General features: G+C 43.2%; 2 protein-coding genes across 2 annotated transcripts; both read left to right on the top strand.

Annotated features, from left to right (window-relative positions):
* The first annotated feature begins 7,608 nt into the window (after window positions 1-7,608).
* LOC102710161 (acyl transferase 9-like) lies at window positions 7,609-10,208 on the top strand. Its single transcript, XM_006644305.3, has 2 exons — window positions 7,609-8,162; window positions 9,145-10,208. The coding sequence occupies exons 1-2, from the start codon at window positions 7,722-7,724 to the stop codon at window positions 9,985-9,987; spliced, it is 1,284 nt and encodes a 427-aa protein (XP_006644368.1). The 5' UTR covers window positions 7,609-7,721; the 3' UTR covers window positions 9,988-10,208.
* A 519-nt stretch (window positions 10,209-10,727) lies between these two features.
* LOC102709982 (acyl transferase 4-like) lies at window positions 10,728-12,607 on the top strand. The gene is made up of 2 exons (XM_040522839.1): window positions 10,728-11,405; window positions 11,528-12,607. The coding sequence occupies exons 1-2, from the start codon at window positions 10,929-10,931 to the stop codon at window positions 12,371-12,373; spliced, it is 1,323 nt and encodes a 440-aa protein (XP_040378773.1). The 5' UTR covers window positions 10,728-10,928; the 3' UTR covers window positions 12,374-12,607.
* The last annotated feature ends 1,637 nt before the right edge of the window (window positions 12,608-14,244 follow it).

The raw sequence follows: 14,244 nt of genomic DNA, 5'->3' as shown, positions 1-14,244 counted from the left end.
ATACTAAATTTAAGGTTATAAATTTAAATTTTGATAACGTGTGAATTTTGATTGGTACGACGGAGACCAAGGTGTTGAAACCTAAAGCTATGTAGATGATATGCAATTCCACATTCAGTGATATAGCAAATTTTCAACATAGCACAGTTTTACAAGTTTTACCAAACCTTGTTAACTTGCACACTCGAATTTAATTACGTTTGTCCCCTACCATTCCACCAACCACTTTTATCTCCACAATCTAACTCGTGCCTCAGCTGGCAATGTAGTATGTGCTTTTTATTTTACGTTTTATGGATGCAAGACAACAATTTGACTTAAATGAGATCTATCTACTCCTTCAGATCATGGTAATATGTCATTTAAATATTGGTACCCATCTTCGAAATGAACTGTCACCATCAGTTTTCGATTTACAAAATATACTAAAAACCATAAACTTACAACATTATAATAGTACATTTCGAGAAAAAAATATGCACATATTAGTTTCATGTGTCAAATTTAAATATTTAACAGGATAATTGATATCATATTCTTTAAAAGTTTAACTTGAAACATGTACAAACAGCATGTTCCAGTGAGCAGGGGGAGTAGCTCTTTTTATGAACCAGCACGGTTCTCACAGTGAAATGTATTGCAGTGTCAACACCAACCAAGAGCATTTAGAATGCAACGGCAGGGCAAATGGTCTCACAATTTTAACATCGGATCCGAGCTACTACCTCAGCCGAAAGAGTAGCCTCGTGGGGAGTGAGCCTTATTTTGATTAATTTGTGGCGCAATGCCATCGTACAAGAAGCTCATTGTGCAAAAGTAATGCGCTAGTTATATATTTTTTTCATCTCTCCCATCTTGTAAGAACGAACTTATTCCATCCCAAAATAACTTTATTTTTAACTTGGCACACACATACCAATACGAAGCAAAAGAAAATAATAAAATACTCTCTATTTTACCAAATCCCCATACAATTATTATGTAATTATCTATTATCAATATATCTAATTCTTACTTACACAAACTTCAATGCAATAGTTACTTAAAAAATAAACTTATTTTTGACAAGATAGGATGAAAAAAAATTATTTTGAGACGGAAACTATAATAATATCCTAGATGACGACTTTTAACCTACGTCTAGACTTTTTGATTCACGGTGGCCAAAAGGTGCAATCGTTTTATTTTTCCTCTGAAGTGGCAGAAAGGTAAGGATTCAGAAACACACCTTATTGTGTCGTGGGCATGGTGGGGCTGTACCGCACATGTCACTGTCATGGCAAAATGGCATGCTCACATTGAGCCTGAAATTTTGCCAATCGCAACGGCATGGAAAATACGAGGCACAAAATTTCAACCAATACAGCGTACGCGATCCCAAAACATCATGAGCCAAATTCACGCTTGGGTTTCACCGTTTGGCACGTACAACTCAGTCATGTGGGCCATTGACTAGGCATGCTAATGTGATTTCACCACCGATAACCGGGTGGTTTCGTCGACAATATCAGCGAAAGTTGGGTCGGACTCGGGCAAACATACAAAATGTTTTGAAATTTTAGTTGAGTCTTTTTTCTGAACTTGACCCAATTTATTGAGAAATGGACCGCTCAATAAGACCAACAGCGGTTCCCTGATAACCGAACGGTAGTTGTTGCATTAGTAAGGATGGTTGTTTTATGGTATATTCGCAAACGAAATAAAATTTATGATCAAATATATATATATATAACAGTGTGAAAGCTAAATTTAAAAATAAAATACAATAAAACTGTTAAAACTAATTCTAAATTTAAATTTAACTTACAAAAATAAAGCGAAGCAGGGTGTAACACTTCCGTCACGAATGCCCATCCATCCGGTGCAGTCAGCAGAGCCAAGCAGCGGGCGCAGCACAGCTTCCTCAGTGCGCGGCAGCAGAGGCCGGCGAGAGTGTGAGTGCCACTACTGTGCCATCCGCTTTTTGGAGGCATGGTAGCCAGCCCGAATCGCCCGATCAGCGATCAGCCGAGGTCGGCACATGATCCTGACCGTTTCCCGGCGTCCCTGCGACCCTGTCCCATCGGCGGCGGAGCCAGCAATATCTTGCAGCCCGGATAACTAGATGATATATGCTAGTAACGATGTATAAATTTTTATACATATTATGACATAAACATGGTGGAAATATCAGTGATGGAGCCTGGGCGATTGCTCGACTTGTCTGGGAGGTGGCTCTGTCGTTGTTTCCCGTACATTCCTCCATGCGTCTCATATTTTGGATAAATACGGATTCATCTATGGATGATTCCTGATATAATAATAACTCATTTAGTTAAACTATCTCAAGAATAGAAAATATTTTATTGAGGTAAACTAGAATAAACTATCTCAAGAATAGAAAATATTTTGTTTAGGTAAACTAGAAATGATCACGGATTAATCTTGGATGGATACATATCCCACACTAAGTGTTACACCGTTCGCCAAAGACATAGCCAGGGGTAGTTCAAAATTATCAAATATGCATGTGTATATCCCTAATTTAGTCCACGAAAACAAATTTTATATTATTTTATATTTGTATTACCCTTTAACTAGAGAAAGAATTTAGTCTTATTGGCCAATCTACGTGAGGCTGACCTTCTACTTAATTGACTTAATTGAAAGTCCTTTCTTTAATATCCATTTTTTTCTATTACCTTTTAATTTAGATTGTAATCACCATTGTCGTTGGCTAAAACGTCCGGGAGATATTTCCGTGCGTAGCCATCGCCATCGCATCGACATCGTGGTCGCGCGCGACGAAGAATGCGGCGCCAATGGCTTTGCGGCGGCTGCCCGCCACTACGGCGGCGGCGGCACGCGCGCCGCCGGCCGGTGCGCAACAGAAGTAATGCTAGCTAGCTCTTCATCCTCTGTACCAGTCCATCACCCAGGACGGATCACCCCGCGAGGTGGAACGGGGAGAGGCAGGTCGGCGGTGATGCATGTCGCCGTCGAGCTAAAATTTAACCCGATAAATAACGCCATTGGCCAAACTCCTCTTCGGCTGCACGACCAATGGCCGATCAGTGCGTGCTCTCCTGCTGGGATCAGATCGATCAAACGACGGATGATATGAGGACGAAGAGAGTGGAAAAGGCACCGGGGAGTCGCAGTCAAATGTACTACTCCATTGATCGGTTTGATGATATCGATCCCATTGGCTAGCTCTGCAGCTCAGCTAGCGATAGCTCCTTTTACTTGCATTGCGTTGTACGCTTACCCGACTGATCATTTCCATTTCCAACCCAATGATGGTGGGAGTCGATCTGCCTCTGCGGCTGGTGCGTTGCATGCAACGGAGGTCAAAAGTTTTCGCCGCAGAAATTAACGGAGATCGCGCTGCGAGCGCACTGGCGCGAAAAAGAACGTACAGAGCAGAGCAGATGAATTGCGCTTTGCGCTTTTTGCGATCGATCCAGTGCGAGAATAAAAGGGCACCTCGCCTTTGCAGTAGTCGGCACAGCGGTGTCTCACGGTACGATGGCTTTTTATCAACAGGATGATCGAAAGCCGGTCGATATATTTATAAATAAAAAATAATGTTGAAATATGAATTTTAATATAAAAACCTCAAAATTAATTCTAAATTTAAGATTAAAAATCTAAACTTTCACTTATAAACGTTAAAAAAAATGAGATTGAACAACTGACAGGACCTCCGTACGCGTGTGATGGGTAAGAGTTGATTTTATCTTCCAAAGCTTGTTAACTATGGACTTTACCTGCTGTTATAGCCCCGTTTACACCTTTACTGCACAGCCACCTCTGCATTAGTTATTCTACAGGTGCAAAGTGAAAATATGTGAATTTTTTTTTCAACGGAATATGTGTCTGCTATGTAGCTGAAGCATAAGAGCTGATAGGCAGTTGTGATCGGCATGATTTGGCATCCTTGATTTAGAGCAGGTGAGCTATCGTAATACTGTACAGACGGGATGCCGAGCATGATGTAAATGAAATCACCAGAAGCTAATTCGGTTTACTTGGACTGATGAACTAGAAAAATATACGTTTTCAGAGGTTACTGTTATATAAGATTATGTTTTAAAACAACATGATACCTGACAAGTATCCTGATACAATGTCAAGTCCGTCACATCTTTAGCTATCTGCACCCTTTACTGTATGGTGATGGCGTCGGCAATGGCACAACATGTATAAGATGTGGCATCGCAAAGTGCAACAATAGGCTTATAAATAGAGAGGTATCATTATCCTCCCAAACACATCCACACCTAGTCATGAGCAGTGTCAACATTGGCATCTTTGTTGTTGTCGCGGCCTTGTTTACAAGCACTGAAAACACCAGGGGCTACAATGAGGTTGAGCTCCGTGAAAGGGTCCTCGCAAAACCCGTCATGGTAGAGAAGGGTGGGGAGAGTTTAGGTGCGTATGCCTCGCATAACTTAAATGATGCCATACATTGTAAATTAGACAGGTGTCTCTGGCTTTTGCCCAAGTTTTTTTTCTACCAAGAGAAAAGAGGATACTACTACTACTAAGTAACTAACACAAGTTGTGGGCTTGCATTCAAAGGCATCAAGACAACTTAGAATTTTTTATTTATATATTTTTAATTAAAATTAATGATAATATATTTTTGTTTAAAAAATTCACAGAAGTAGACCCCAAATGTCCAACTAGTGGGCAATATATATAAAACAACCACTGGCTAGGCAATATATTTGATGTGACAAGTCATTCGTAGACAACCCCTTAACACTCTCTTACTGGTGTTTTATCCACTCCTGATGAACCACCTACAAAATCGTCTTTCCTCTCTCAAATGCTTACTAGTGGGAAATTTTGCAAGCGCCCATTTTTCTGATTGAATCAGACATCATGTGAGTATTAAGGGTACCGTCTACAAATGTGGCAAGCCGTGTTAGCCGTCCATCTAAGACGGTCAACATTTGCAACATATCCTTTAATTAGTGGGTGTTTTATATAATTTAATAACTAGGCGTTGGGGTCTAATTTTGTGATTCTTTTGATCAAAAATCTTTTTTTATTAATTTTTAAGAAACATATATAAATAAAAAATGGACAACTTATATCTATTGGGCTTCTGCCCCCGTGGCCTTGAGGAGGGATGACAACGTTAGGCCCGGCCACCTGCCGAGACATTGGGTGCCGAGCAGTTGAGGATTTTACCCCCTTTTCCATTTGCAAACTATGTGTTCGATTGGTTAGATACATCTTACACAATTATCGGCCCGAAAGAAAAAACAACCTCGGGCTCCAAAAGCGCTCTCTGGTGGGCCGGTAAACATGAAAAAATCGCAGCGGTTTTGGCCCGTTTAACACTCCTCCAGCCACGGACAGGACTCTCTCGCCGCTCTCTTCTCCCGGCCGCCGCGTCGGAGCGCGATTCGCACCCACCGCCCCAGCGCCCCTCTGCGCGCTCACCGTCGCAGGCTGACAGCCGCCGGCGCGTCCTCGAGCTACCACCAGCATTCGTCTATCGTGCAACTCGCCGATCATCTTGCCGCTTCGACTTCGAGCAGAGGCAGCAGTGCATGAGTATTGATTAAGCCAGGGTTTACGAAACCGCGAACGTCGCTTTGAGTATCACTCGAGCAACTGGGGTGCGGGTTTGGTAACCCGTGATATTGTTTAGAATTTATGACGAGATGTTAATTTTTCAGAAAATGATAAAAAAAGTCTGTAAAACAAAAATCGTCGTGATATATCGTGATTCGTGACATATGACATCCAAAACTGCTATTATCAAAATTACCAAAACTGCGCCATTATCACTAAAAACATCACAATTATCTATATCTAAGTGCAGATATATATTTTACTCATTATACATCATCAATCATCATTTTTCAAATTCGACGATTAAAATAATTTTTGTAAAATCAGACGGTTAGGACGCACTCCACCAATCCATATGCATAAGAGATTTTCTACAGTAAAAAAATATCTTACCGATTATAGAGTTTTCATATATTAAAAAATATATTTTCAATTAGAAATACCTTCTATTTATTGGACTTTATATAAAAATAAATATATAAATATTTTAATTATAAAGTTTCTATGAATATGCAGTATATATCTTTAAAATCGAAGTTCAATCATAATTTTTTAAACACACCCTTAAAACAACAATAATAATACCAAGATAATAAAGTTTGTGTTCAACACCATGCCATAATTATGCTAAACATAAGATTGATCAAGATTTTAAAGTACTATTGTTAGATGTTCAAATAGTCAAATCACTAATAATAATATTACAAATAAATCTCTGGTAGATAGAAATAAGTGTTTAAATCAAAGATATGTACACCTCGTGACAATAACGAACTAGAAACACGAATAATGAAAAATATCATTAGTAATTTCGCTTTGTTAAAAACTGTCATATATATATATTTTAAACTACAAAGAACTCGTGCGATAAATATTTGCTATGAATTATAATAACTTAATATTTGATTTAAATATATTTTTATAATATAAAAGATACAAAGAAATTTGTTTTTTAAACTCATAATAAATTTATACTTGAGAATTGCACAATTGTTTTTAACTTTGATATATGTAACGTCAACAAAATTTTATTTATTATAGAACGACGGAAAGTTGTATGTGACCCAACTCATGCTCGTATAAAGTGATTTTTTTATTAAATTTAGCTTTATAGAGTTTAAATTCTATGGTAAAATCAAATAATGTCAATAAATTATTTAGTTAAAATTATCCTTGTAATATGTGAACTTGATTTTTTTAGTGATTCTAAATTTAGTGTATCAATTTTTGTTGCAATATTTTTGAAATTACCATATAAACATGGCTTTACCGGTTCTGTAATCAATATGGTCCCACCTATAATTAATTATGCAAATCTATAATGATCACCGGTTTGCTATTTTGTCAGAGTTGTTTTTTATAAAATAATCAAATTAACATATGCTCGATAGATAAACAAATTTGAATTTTTGGTTTATATATGATTGTATTAAAAATTTGTAATATTTTATTTACATTATTAAATTGGGTCATTCCATTAGCACGGTATATTGTTAGCCGTGAAAAATGATACGATTATTACCGAAACCGCTGCGATAATCCTGACATGTCGCGTAGTTTTGCCTTCAAAACAACGATGACCCGGTTAATTTTTTTGGATTTAAATTTACATAATTTTTGCACGATAATCAGTTTGTTTCACCGAAACACTGAGGCACGGTGTGTAAAACAGTTTCGCCAACCCTTGCTGATTACTCAAGCGGGTATGTGGTGTATCTGTCACATCAGATATTTATATAATTATTATAAATATTTAAACGTATACTATTAATAAAACGTATTTATAATCTTAAGATGAATAGATTGAACTTATCTAATTCATGATTAACCTATGTGATGCTACAGTAAATATGTGCTAATTATAAATTAATTAGGCTTAAAAATTTATCATGAATTAGCTCTCATTTATATAAATAGTTTTATAATTAATCTACTCCTAATATTTATAATAATTGTTAGAATATCCGACGATAAAGTCGTAGGCCGTTGTCAGTGCCACCTACCAAAGTAATCAACTCCTCCCGCACCAAACTAATCAACCCCTCCCGCGACACGCGCGCGAGGCAGCCAGCCAAGGACCGCCCCCGCCTCGCTCTCTCGCTTGCTTCCTTCCTCCTCCCGGGCCTCCGGCGATCCCGATCGCCGCAGCCATGGCCGCGGCGCCGACCGTCACCAAGTCGCCGCCGGCGCTGGTGCCCCCGTCGGGGCTCACCCCGGGCGGCTCCCTCCCGCTCTCCTCCATCGACAAGACCGCCGCCGTCCGCGTCTCCGTCGACTTCATCCAGGTCTTCCCCTTCTCCTCCGCCGCCGCCGCCGCCGGTGCTCCCAGCGAGCAGGTCGCCGCCATGCGGGAGGGTCTCGCCAAGGCGCTCGTGCACTACTACCCCGTCGCCGGCCGCATCGCGGAGCCGGTCCCCGGGGAGCCCGAGATCGACTGCACCGGGGAAGGGGTGTGGTTCGTCGAGGCCGAGGCGAGCTGCGCGCTCGAGGAGGCGCGCAACCTCGAGCGCCCCCTGTGCATCCCCAAGGAGGAGCTGCTCCCGCGCCCGCCGCCGGAGGTGCGCGTCGAGGACACCGTGCTCCTCGCGCAGGTACGGATTCCATCACCTTAGCTTAGCTGCTTCTGTGGCATTCCGTGTTCTGTTACCTGAGCTTAATTTCCGCTGCAATTTTTGGTCTGGATCTGACTCCTGAGAGGTTGGGGGTTGTGGATCTGTGGCGGATAGGAGGGTTGGTCACCATTGTTACCGTTGACTATGAATTGTGGGGATGTCAATAGCAATGGCGTGAATGAAAAAGCTCTAGCTAAATTTCTAATTGACTGCCTAAATGTCAGGGCATCAGAAGTTCATTTTAGCTAGCTGCTGTGAATGAACAGCCAGCTTCAACCTTTCAAACCGTTCATAGTCCCAAGCATGCATGTGAGGAAGAGATGTTCTCATGATAAACATGGAATGCATGGGCTGATCCAATCTGTTATGTAGTTGCTGAGAATTGACGTCCAACCTTGCAAATTATTGCCATGTTTTCTCTTCCAAGCCTGTGAGGATGTAGGTTCAAATAGCACTATCCTTCTTACCAACATAGCTTGATTACAGGCAAGGCTGCAAGGTTTCCATCAAGATTTGTAGCTTTCATCAAATGTTGGTTATATCTCTGGCAAAATGACAAAACAGTTCTTTAATATTAGAACAGGCAGAGTTTAATACTTACCTGTCCTACTTGTGTTTCTTTTTCCAAATTCTTTTGGCATAAAAGCATACAGTGCCTCTGATGCTTTTTGGATACTATGATGCTTTAGTACTAATATATTTTGGTTTGGTTCGTATGACGACATTATATGCACTTCTCAACAGGTCAAATGCGTTAACCTTTCTGTTATAAGTTCACTAAAAGTGCTAAGTCAATACCATTTTTCATATAAATGTTATTCATGCCACACATCCTTGGTACCAGTACTTGTTTAAAGTGTCCAACACTAAGTTGACATTGTAGCATGGCCTGTCTTTGGACTATTTACTAAATTTGCATGTGCTGTGAAATGAGTAATTCTTTGATTTCCTTTTTGTTCAGATTACGAAGTTCACATGTGGTGGATTTTCCGTGGGCATTTGCTTCAGTCACTTGGTCTTTGATGGGCAAGGTGCAGCCCAGTTCCTGAAAGCAGTTGGTGAGATGGCAAGAGGGCTCCCTGAGCCATCACTCAAACCAATTTGGGCCCGGGATGCCATTCCCAACCCTCCCAAGCCACCTCTTGGACCTCCTCCGTCTTTTACTGCATTCAACTTTGAAAAGTCGGTCGTTGAGATCTCGTTGGATAGCATCAAGCGTGTCAAGGACCAGGTCGCAAGCGAGACCAACCAGAAATGCTCCACCTTCGATGTGGTCACTGCCATGATGTTCAAATGCCGTACTTTGGCTATCGACTTCGCGCCCGATGCTGATGTTCGTCTGGGTTTTGCCGCTAGCACGCGCCACCTGCTGAACAATGTGCTGCCTTCAGTTGATGGCTACTATGGTAACTGTGTCTACCCTGGGGGCCTCAGCAAAACCAGCCAGGAGGTCAAGGATGCATCTCTAGTGGAGATCGTGACAGCCATCAGGGAAGCCAAGGATGTGATTTCAACTCGGTTCCTCGATTGGATGAGCGGTGGTGCCAAGGAGAACCACTACAATGTGTCACTGGATTACGGCACGCTAGTCGTCACAGACTGGAGCCATGTCGGATTCAACGAGGTGGACTATGGGTTTGGCGAGCCGAGCTACGTGTTCACCCTGAATGATGATGTGAACATAGTGCCGTCCGTTGTTTACCTGAAGCCACCCAAGCCGAAGCAGGGGATCAGGCTGGTGCTGCAGTGTGTGGAGCCTCAGCACTCCGCGGTTTTCGGCGAGGAGTTGCAGAAGCTTGCATAGAGGCAACGTTCCCAAGTGTTTATATCCTACAGTTCACAGCGTTTGAGAGTTGTTGTATTCTGGTGTGTTGAATAGCTGCTTCTTGAACTTGAGATTACAATAAAACAAGGCCGGGCCGTGTTTGTATTTGTACTGTTGTTACCATATTACATCATATATTTATTGACTTCGCTGAGGAAACGTTGTTACAGTTGAGAACAAATGATGATACCATTGGTTTCCAAAAATTGGTGTTCTGTAGTCCTATATGAAGTTATGAACAATTCCCTATCATACATGACCTGTAAACTATATTAAAACCTTCAGATGGCCTATTTGTCACTGTTCGGCTAGATGCAGAAAGAGATTGTCATAACATCATATGCTTATTTATTTACCAATCTATGAAGTAAAAGTTCAGAAAATTGGTGTTCTGTAGTCCTATATGAACAATTCCCTATCATACATGACCTATAAACTATATCAAAACATCCAGTTGGCAATATTTGTCACTGTTCGGCTAGATGCAGAAAGAGATTGCCATAACATCATATGCTTATTTATTTACCAATCTATGAAGTAAAAATGTGTGATGAAACCTCTTCCCTAGGATCGCATTAGATCATCCTGAATCTCAAAACCCATGGAAGATCATGTGGCGTGCACTAATCTTCCCCCCCCCCCCCCCCCAAAAAAAAAACAATTGAAAAGCTACCAACCCACTCGAACACAGTCCATCGTCACAGATCAGATCTACCTAACAAAAATGTCTGGAAATTCTACACGAGGAAAAAAAAAGAGCAAAAAGAAGTCAACCACTCTCACTGAGAAGTAAGAACCGAGCAACGTGCCAGCAAGTAGCAACAAACCACTTCCATTCATTGGAGGGAAAGCGGCGAAGGCACCAGCTTCCCCCCACTCCACCCAGCGGCGGCCGAACTCCACCTACCGCCGACCAGGCCATGGCTGCCGCTGCCGCAGTAGCCGCCGTCGCCGCGGCCGCGGCCGCCGCGCCCACCGTCTCCAAGGCGGCGCCGGAGCTGGTCCAGCCTGCGGGGCCCACCCCGCGCGGGGCGCTGCTGCCGCTGTCGTCCATCGACAAGACCGCCGCGGTGCGCGTGTCGGTGGACTTCATCCAGGTGTTCCCGCCGTCGGCGGCCGGGGACCAGGACGCGGCCGCGGCCGTGGCCAAGATGCGGGACGGGTTCGCGAGGGCGTTGGTGCCGTACTACCCCGTGGCCGGGCGGATCGCGGAGCCGGCGCCCGGGAACGTGCTGGTGGACTGCACCGGGGAGGGGGTGTGGTTCGTGGAGGCCACTGCGAGCTGCGCGCTCGCCGACGTGAACAACCTCGAGCGCCCGCTGCTCATCGCCAAGGAGCACCTCCTCCCTCGCCCCCCACCCGAGGAGAAGCTCGAGGATCTCATCCTCATGGCTCAGGTTCGCATCACACATATCCTCCCAATTCCCAAACCCAACGCGGGGAAGATGCAGTTGCTCGATCGATGGGTCAGCGAGAGAAATTTTTTGGCGCTAATGGTTTGAGATCCTTCGCTTTGCAGGTGACGAAGTTCACCTGCGGGGGTTTCGCGGTGGGGATCTGCTTCAGCCACCTGGTGTTCGACGGGCAGGGCGCGGCGCAGTTCCTGAAGGCCGCGGGCGAGATGGCGCGGGGAGCCCCCGCGCCGTCGGTGGCGCCAGTGTGGGACCGCGACGCGATCCCCGACCCACCTAAGCCGCCGCCGCGCGGTCCGCCGCCGTCGTTCACGGCGTTCAACTTCGTGACCCAGGTGGTGGAGATCTCGCCGGAGAGCATCGCCCGCATCAAGGAAGACTTCAGGGCCTCGACGGGCGAGGCCTGCTCCACCTTCGACGCGGTGACGGCTGTGGTGTTCAAGTGCCGCGCGGTGGCCATGGCGCTCCCCGACGACGCCGAGGTCCGGCTCGGCTTCGCCGCCAGCACGCGGCACCTGCTCGCGGGCGTGCTGCCGGCGGTGGACGGGTACTACGGCAACTGCGTGTACCCGGTGGGCATCACCCGGGGCAGCGGCGCCATGCGGGAGGCGGCGCTGGCGGAGGTGGTCGGCGTGATGCGGGAGGCGAAGGAGGCGCTCGCCGTGCGGTTCACCGATTGGCTCCGCGGCGGCGCCAAGGACGACCACTACAACGTGCCGCTGGACTACGGCACGGTGACGGTGTCGGACTGGAGCCGCGTCGGCTTCAACGAGGTGGACTACGGCTTCGGCGAGCCCGGGTACGTGTTCACGCTCAACGACGACGTCAACATCGTTGCGTCGGTGATCTACCTCCGCCCGCCGGCGCCCAAGCGCGGCATCCGCCTCATGCTCCGCTGCGTCGAGGAGCCGCACGCCGCCGCCTTCGCCGACGAGCTCGCCAAGTTCGCCTAGACGCCTTTGCTTCTTCTTGGCCATGATGCCATTTGCACGCGCAAGCCGAATCGTACGTGTCTGTAATATTCTCGCTTGGATCACACCCCTGTGCACGCAAAATCGGCCATAAAACGCTACAATTTCGTGAAATTTATTAATCGTCCCGGGGAGACGTTATATTATAACTTTGGCGGCAGCGCGAGACTGAATAAAATCCGTAATAAGCCTCTGTTTGACCGATTTGAGGCATTCTGGTGTTTGGCGAACTACTCCGTATTTTCATTTCAAAATAAACTAAAATTAATATGCTATATTACCATGTTCTAAAAATATATAACAATTTCGAGAGATAGGGAAACATATTATTGCCGCTACTTGCATGCTCCCGTGGCTCTTTTCTGGACGTGCTATATAACATAATTATCTTTTGTTTACATGGTTTCAAAGCCTACCACATAGTTAAGTCTGGCTCAAAAGAATTAAGTTGCATCCGGTTGCATGCTCCCGTGGCTCTTTTCTGGACGTGCTATATAACATAATTATCTTTTGTTTACATGGTTTCAAAGCCTACCACATAGTTAAGTCTGGCTCAAAAGAATTAAGTTGCATCCGGCTGTGCATATGCATCCCGCACCCTTTGTCTTTTTCACTTCCGTTTATGCTTATACAAAATTTAATTTTTTAATTTAGATTTGATTTTAAGATTTTTTTCACTAAAGTTTATTCTTTAGTGTTGATTTTTATATCACTAAGAATACAAATATAAAAGTTTTATTTACAAATTATTTTTCGTTTGCAAAACAATCGCCCCCATTTTTCACGATTGCTTATACTTATAAGCCAAAATTTGAAATTTTAAACTTAAATTTAAAGTTGAATTCGAGTTTTTTAATCATAGTTTATTTTTACTCTTAACTTTTAGATCACCGAGAACACGTATATAAAAGTTTTACTCATAATTTTTTATTTGCAAAAATATTGTTTGCCTTTTTTTTTCCTTCCATAAGCGAAAAGCAATACATTGCCACACTGTGCTTGTTTTCCAAACATTGCAACTGTTGGAGAAACTAGTCGCTGTTGAACCAAGCGTAACGGCCAATGTCCCGGTGATCATGGTTGGGCCTAGCCACCATGATCGCCAACCACAGCTCATATCAGCCTATTTTCATTCCTACAAGCGCGTGTAGGTCTGCAGCCATGAGAATACGCGAGCAGCGGAAACAGGGAGAATCTTAAATCAAAGTAAAAAATAAGGTGATATGTATAAAAAATTTAAATGGGAAATCCCAAAGTTAGGATGACATTTGGAGCGTCTTTTGCGATTTTCCTTGTTTGAACCATCAGTTCTAAGACACAACTAATTTTGAATTTAAAACTTAACTCAGAACTAATTTAGGAGGTTTTTGTCGCTTCTATTCTTGAGACTTTAATCTACAGTAAGAATAAAAGTATAAAAAGCTTATTAAAAATATTCACCGTTGCTTCGTCCATATGTCTTCACTAATAAAGTTGTAGACGTAAAAACAAGAAAAATGTATGAATTACTCCCTCAACTGTTGAGACAGTATAAATTACATTATCAAACTGCAAAACCAATGTGGCATGGTTGAAACTATCTTTCCAATTAGAAACAAGGGACAAACACTTTCTATATGTAAAATAAATATAAAAGGTTTTTAATCATAAAGTTTATACAAATATGCAATTTATACCTTTCGAATCAAAGGTCAATCACTTGATGTGCCATGCGAAGTAGCACAATCTAGAATAAAACACCGTTAGAATACCGCCAATGATACCAACAAAATTACATTTGTGTTCAACAACATGATACACAGTTGCGTTAATCATAAGATCAATCAACACTCTAGACCATTATTATCGGATGC

This window comes from Oryza brachyantha, chromosome 1, assembly GCF_000231095.2.
Source record: "Oryza brachyantha chromosome 1, ObraRS2, whole genome shotgun sequence".
Lineage (NCBI taxonomy): Eukaryota > Viridiplantae > Streptophyta > Magnoliopsida > Poales > Poaceae > Oryza > Oryza brachyantha.
Note: the sequence above shows the minus strand (reverse complement) of the source record. Positions and strands in the feature narration are given on the sequence as shown.

Bases quoted from the DNA above. Each gene is read 5' to 3' on its own strand.
- LOC102710161 (XM_006644305.3), top strand. From the start codon at position 7,722: ATGGCCGCGGCGCCGACCGTCACCAAGTCGCCGCCGGCGCTGGTGCCC. The intron at 8,163-9,144 runs GTACGGATTCCA...CTTTTTGTTCAG, and splicing joins ACACCGTGCTCCTCGCGCAG to ATTACGAAGTTCACATGTGG.
- LOC102709982 (XM_040522839.1), top strand. From the start codon at position 10,929: ATGGCTGCCGCTGCCGCAGTAGCCGCCGTCGCCGCGGCCGCGGCCGCC. The intron at 11,406-11,527 runs GTTCGCATCACA...TTCGCTTTGCAG, and splicing joins ATCTCATCCTCATGGCTCAG to GTGACGAAGTTCACCTGCGG.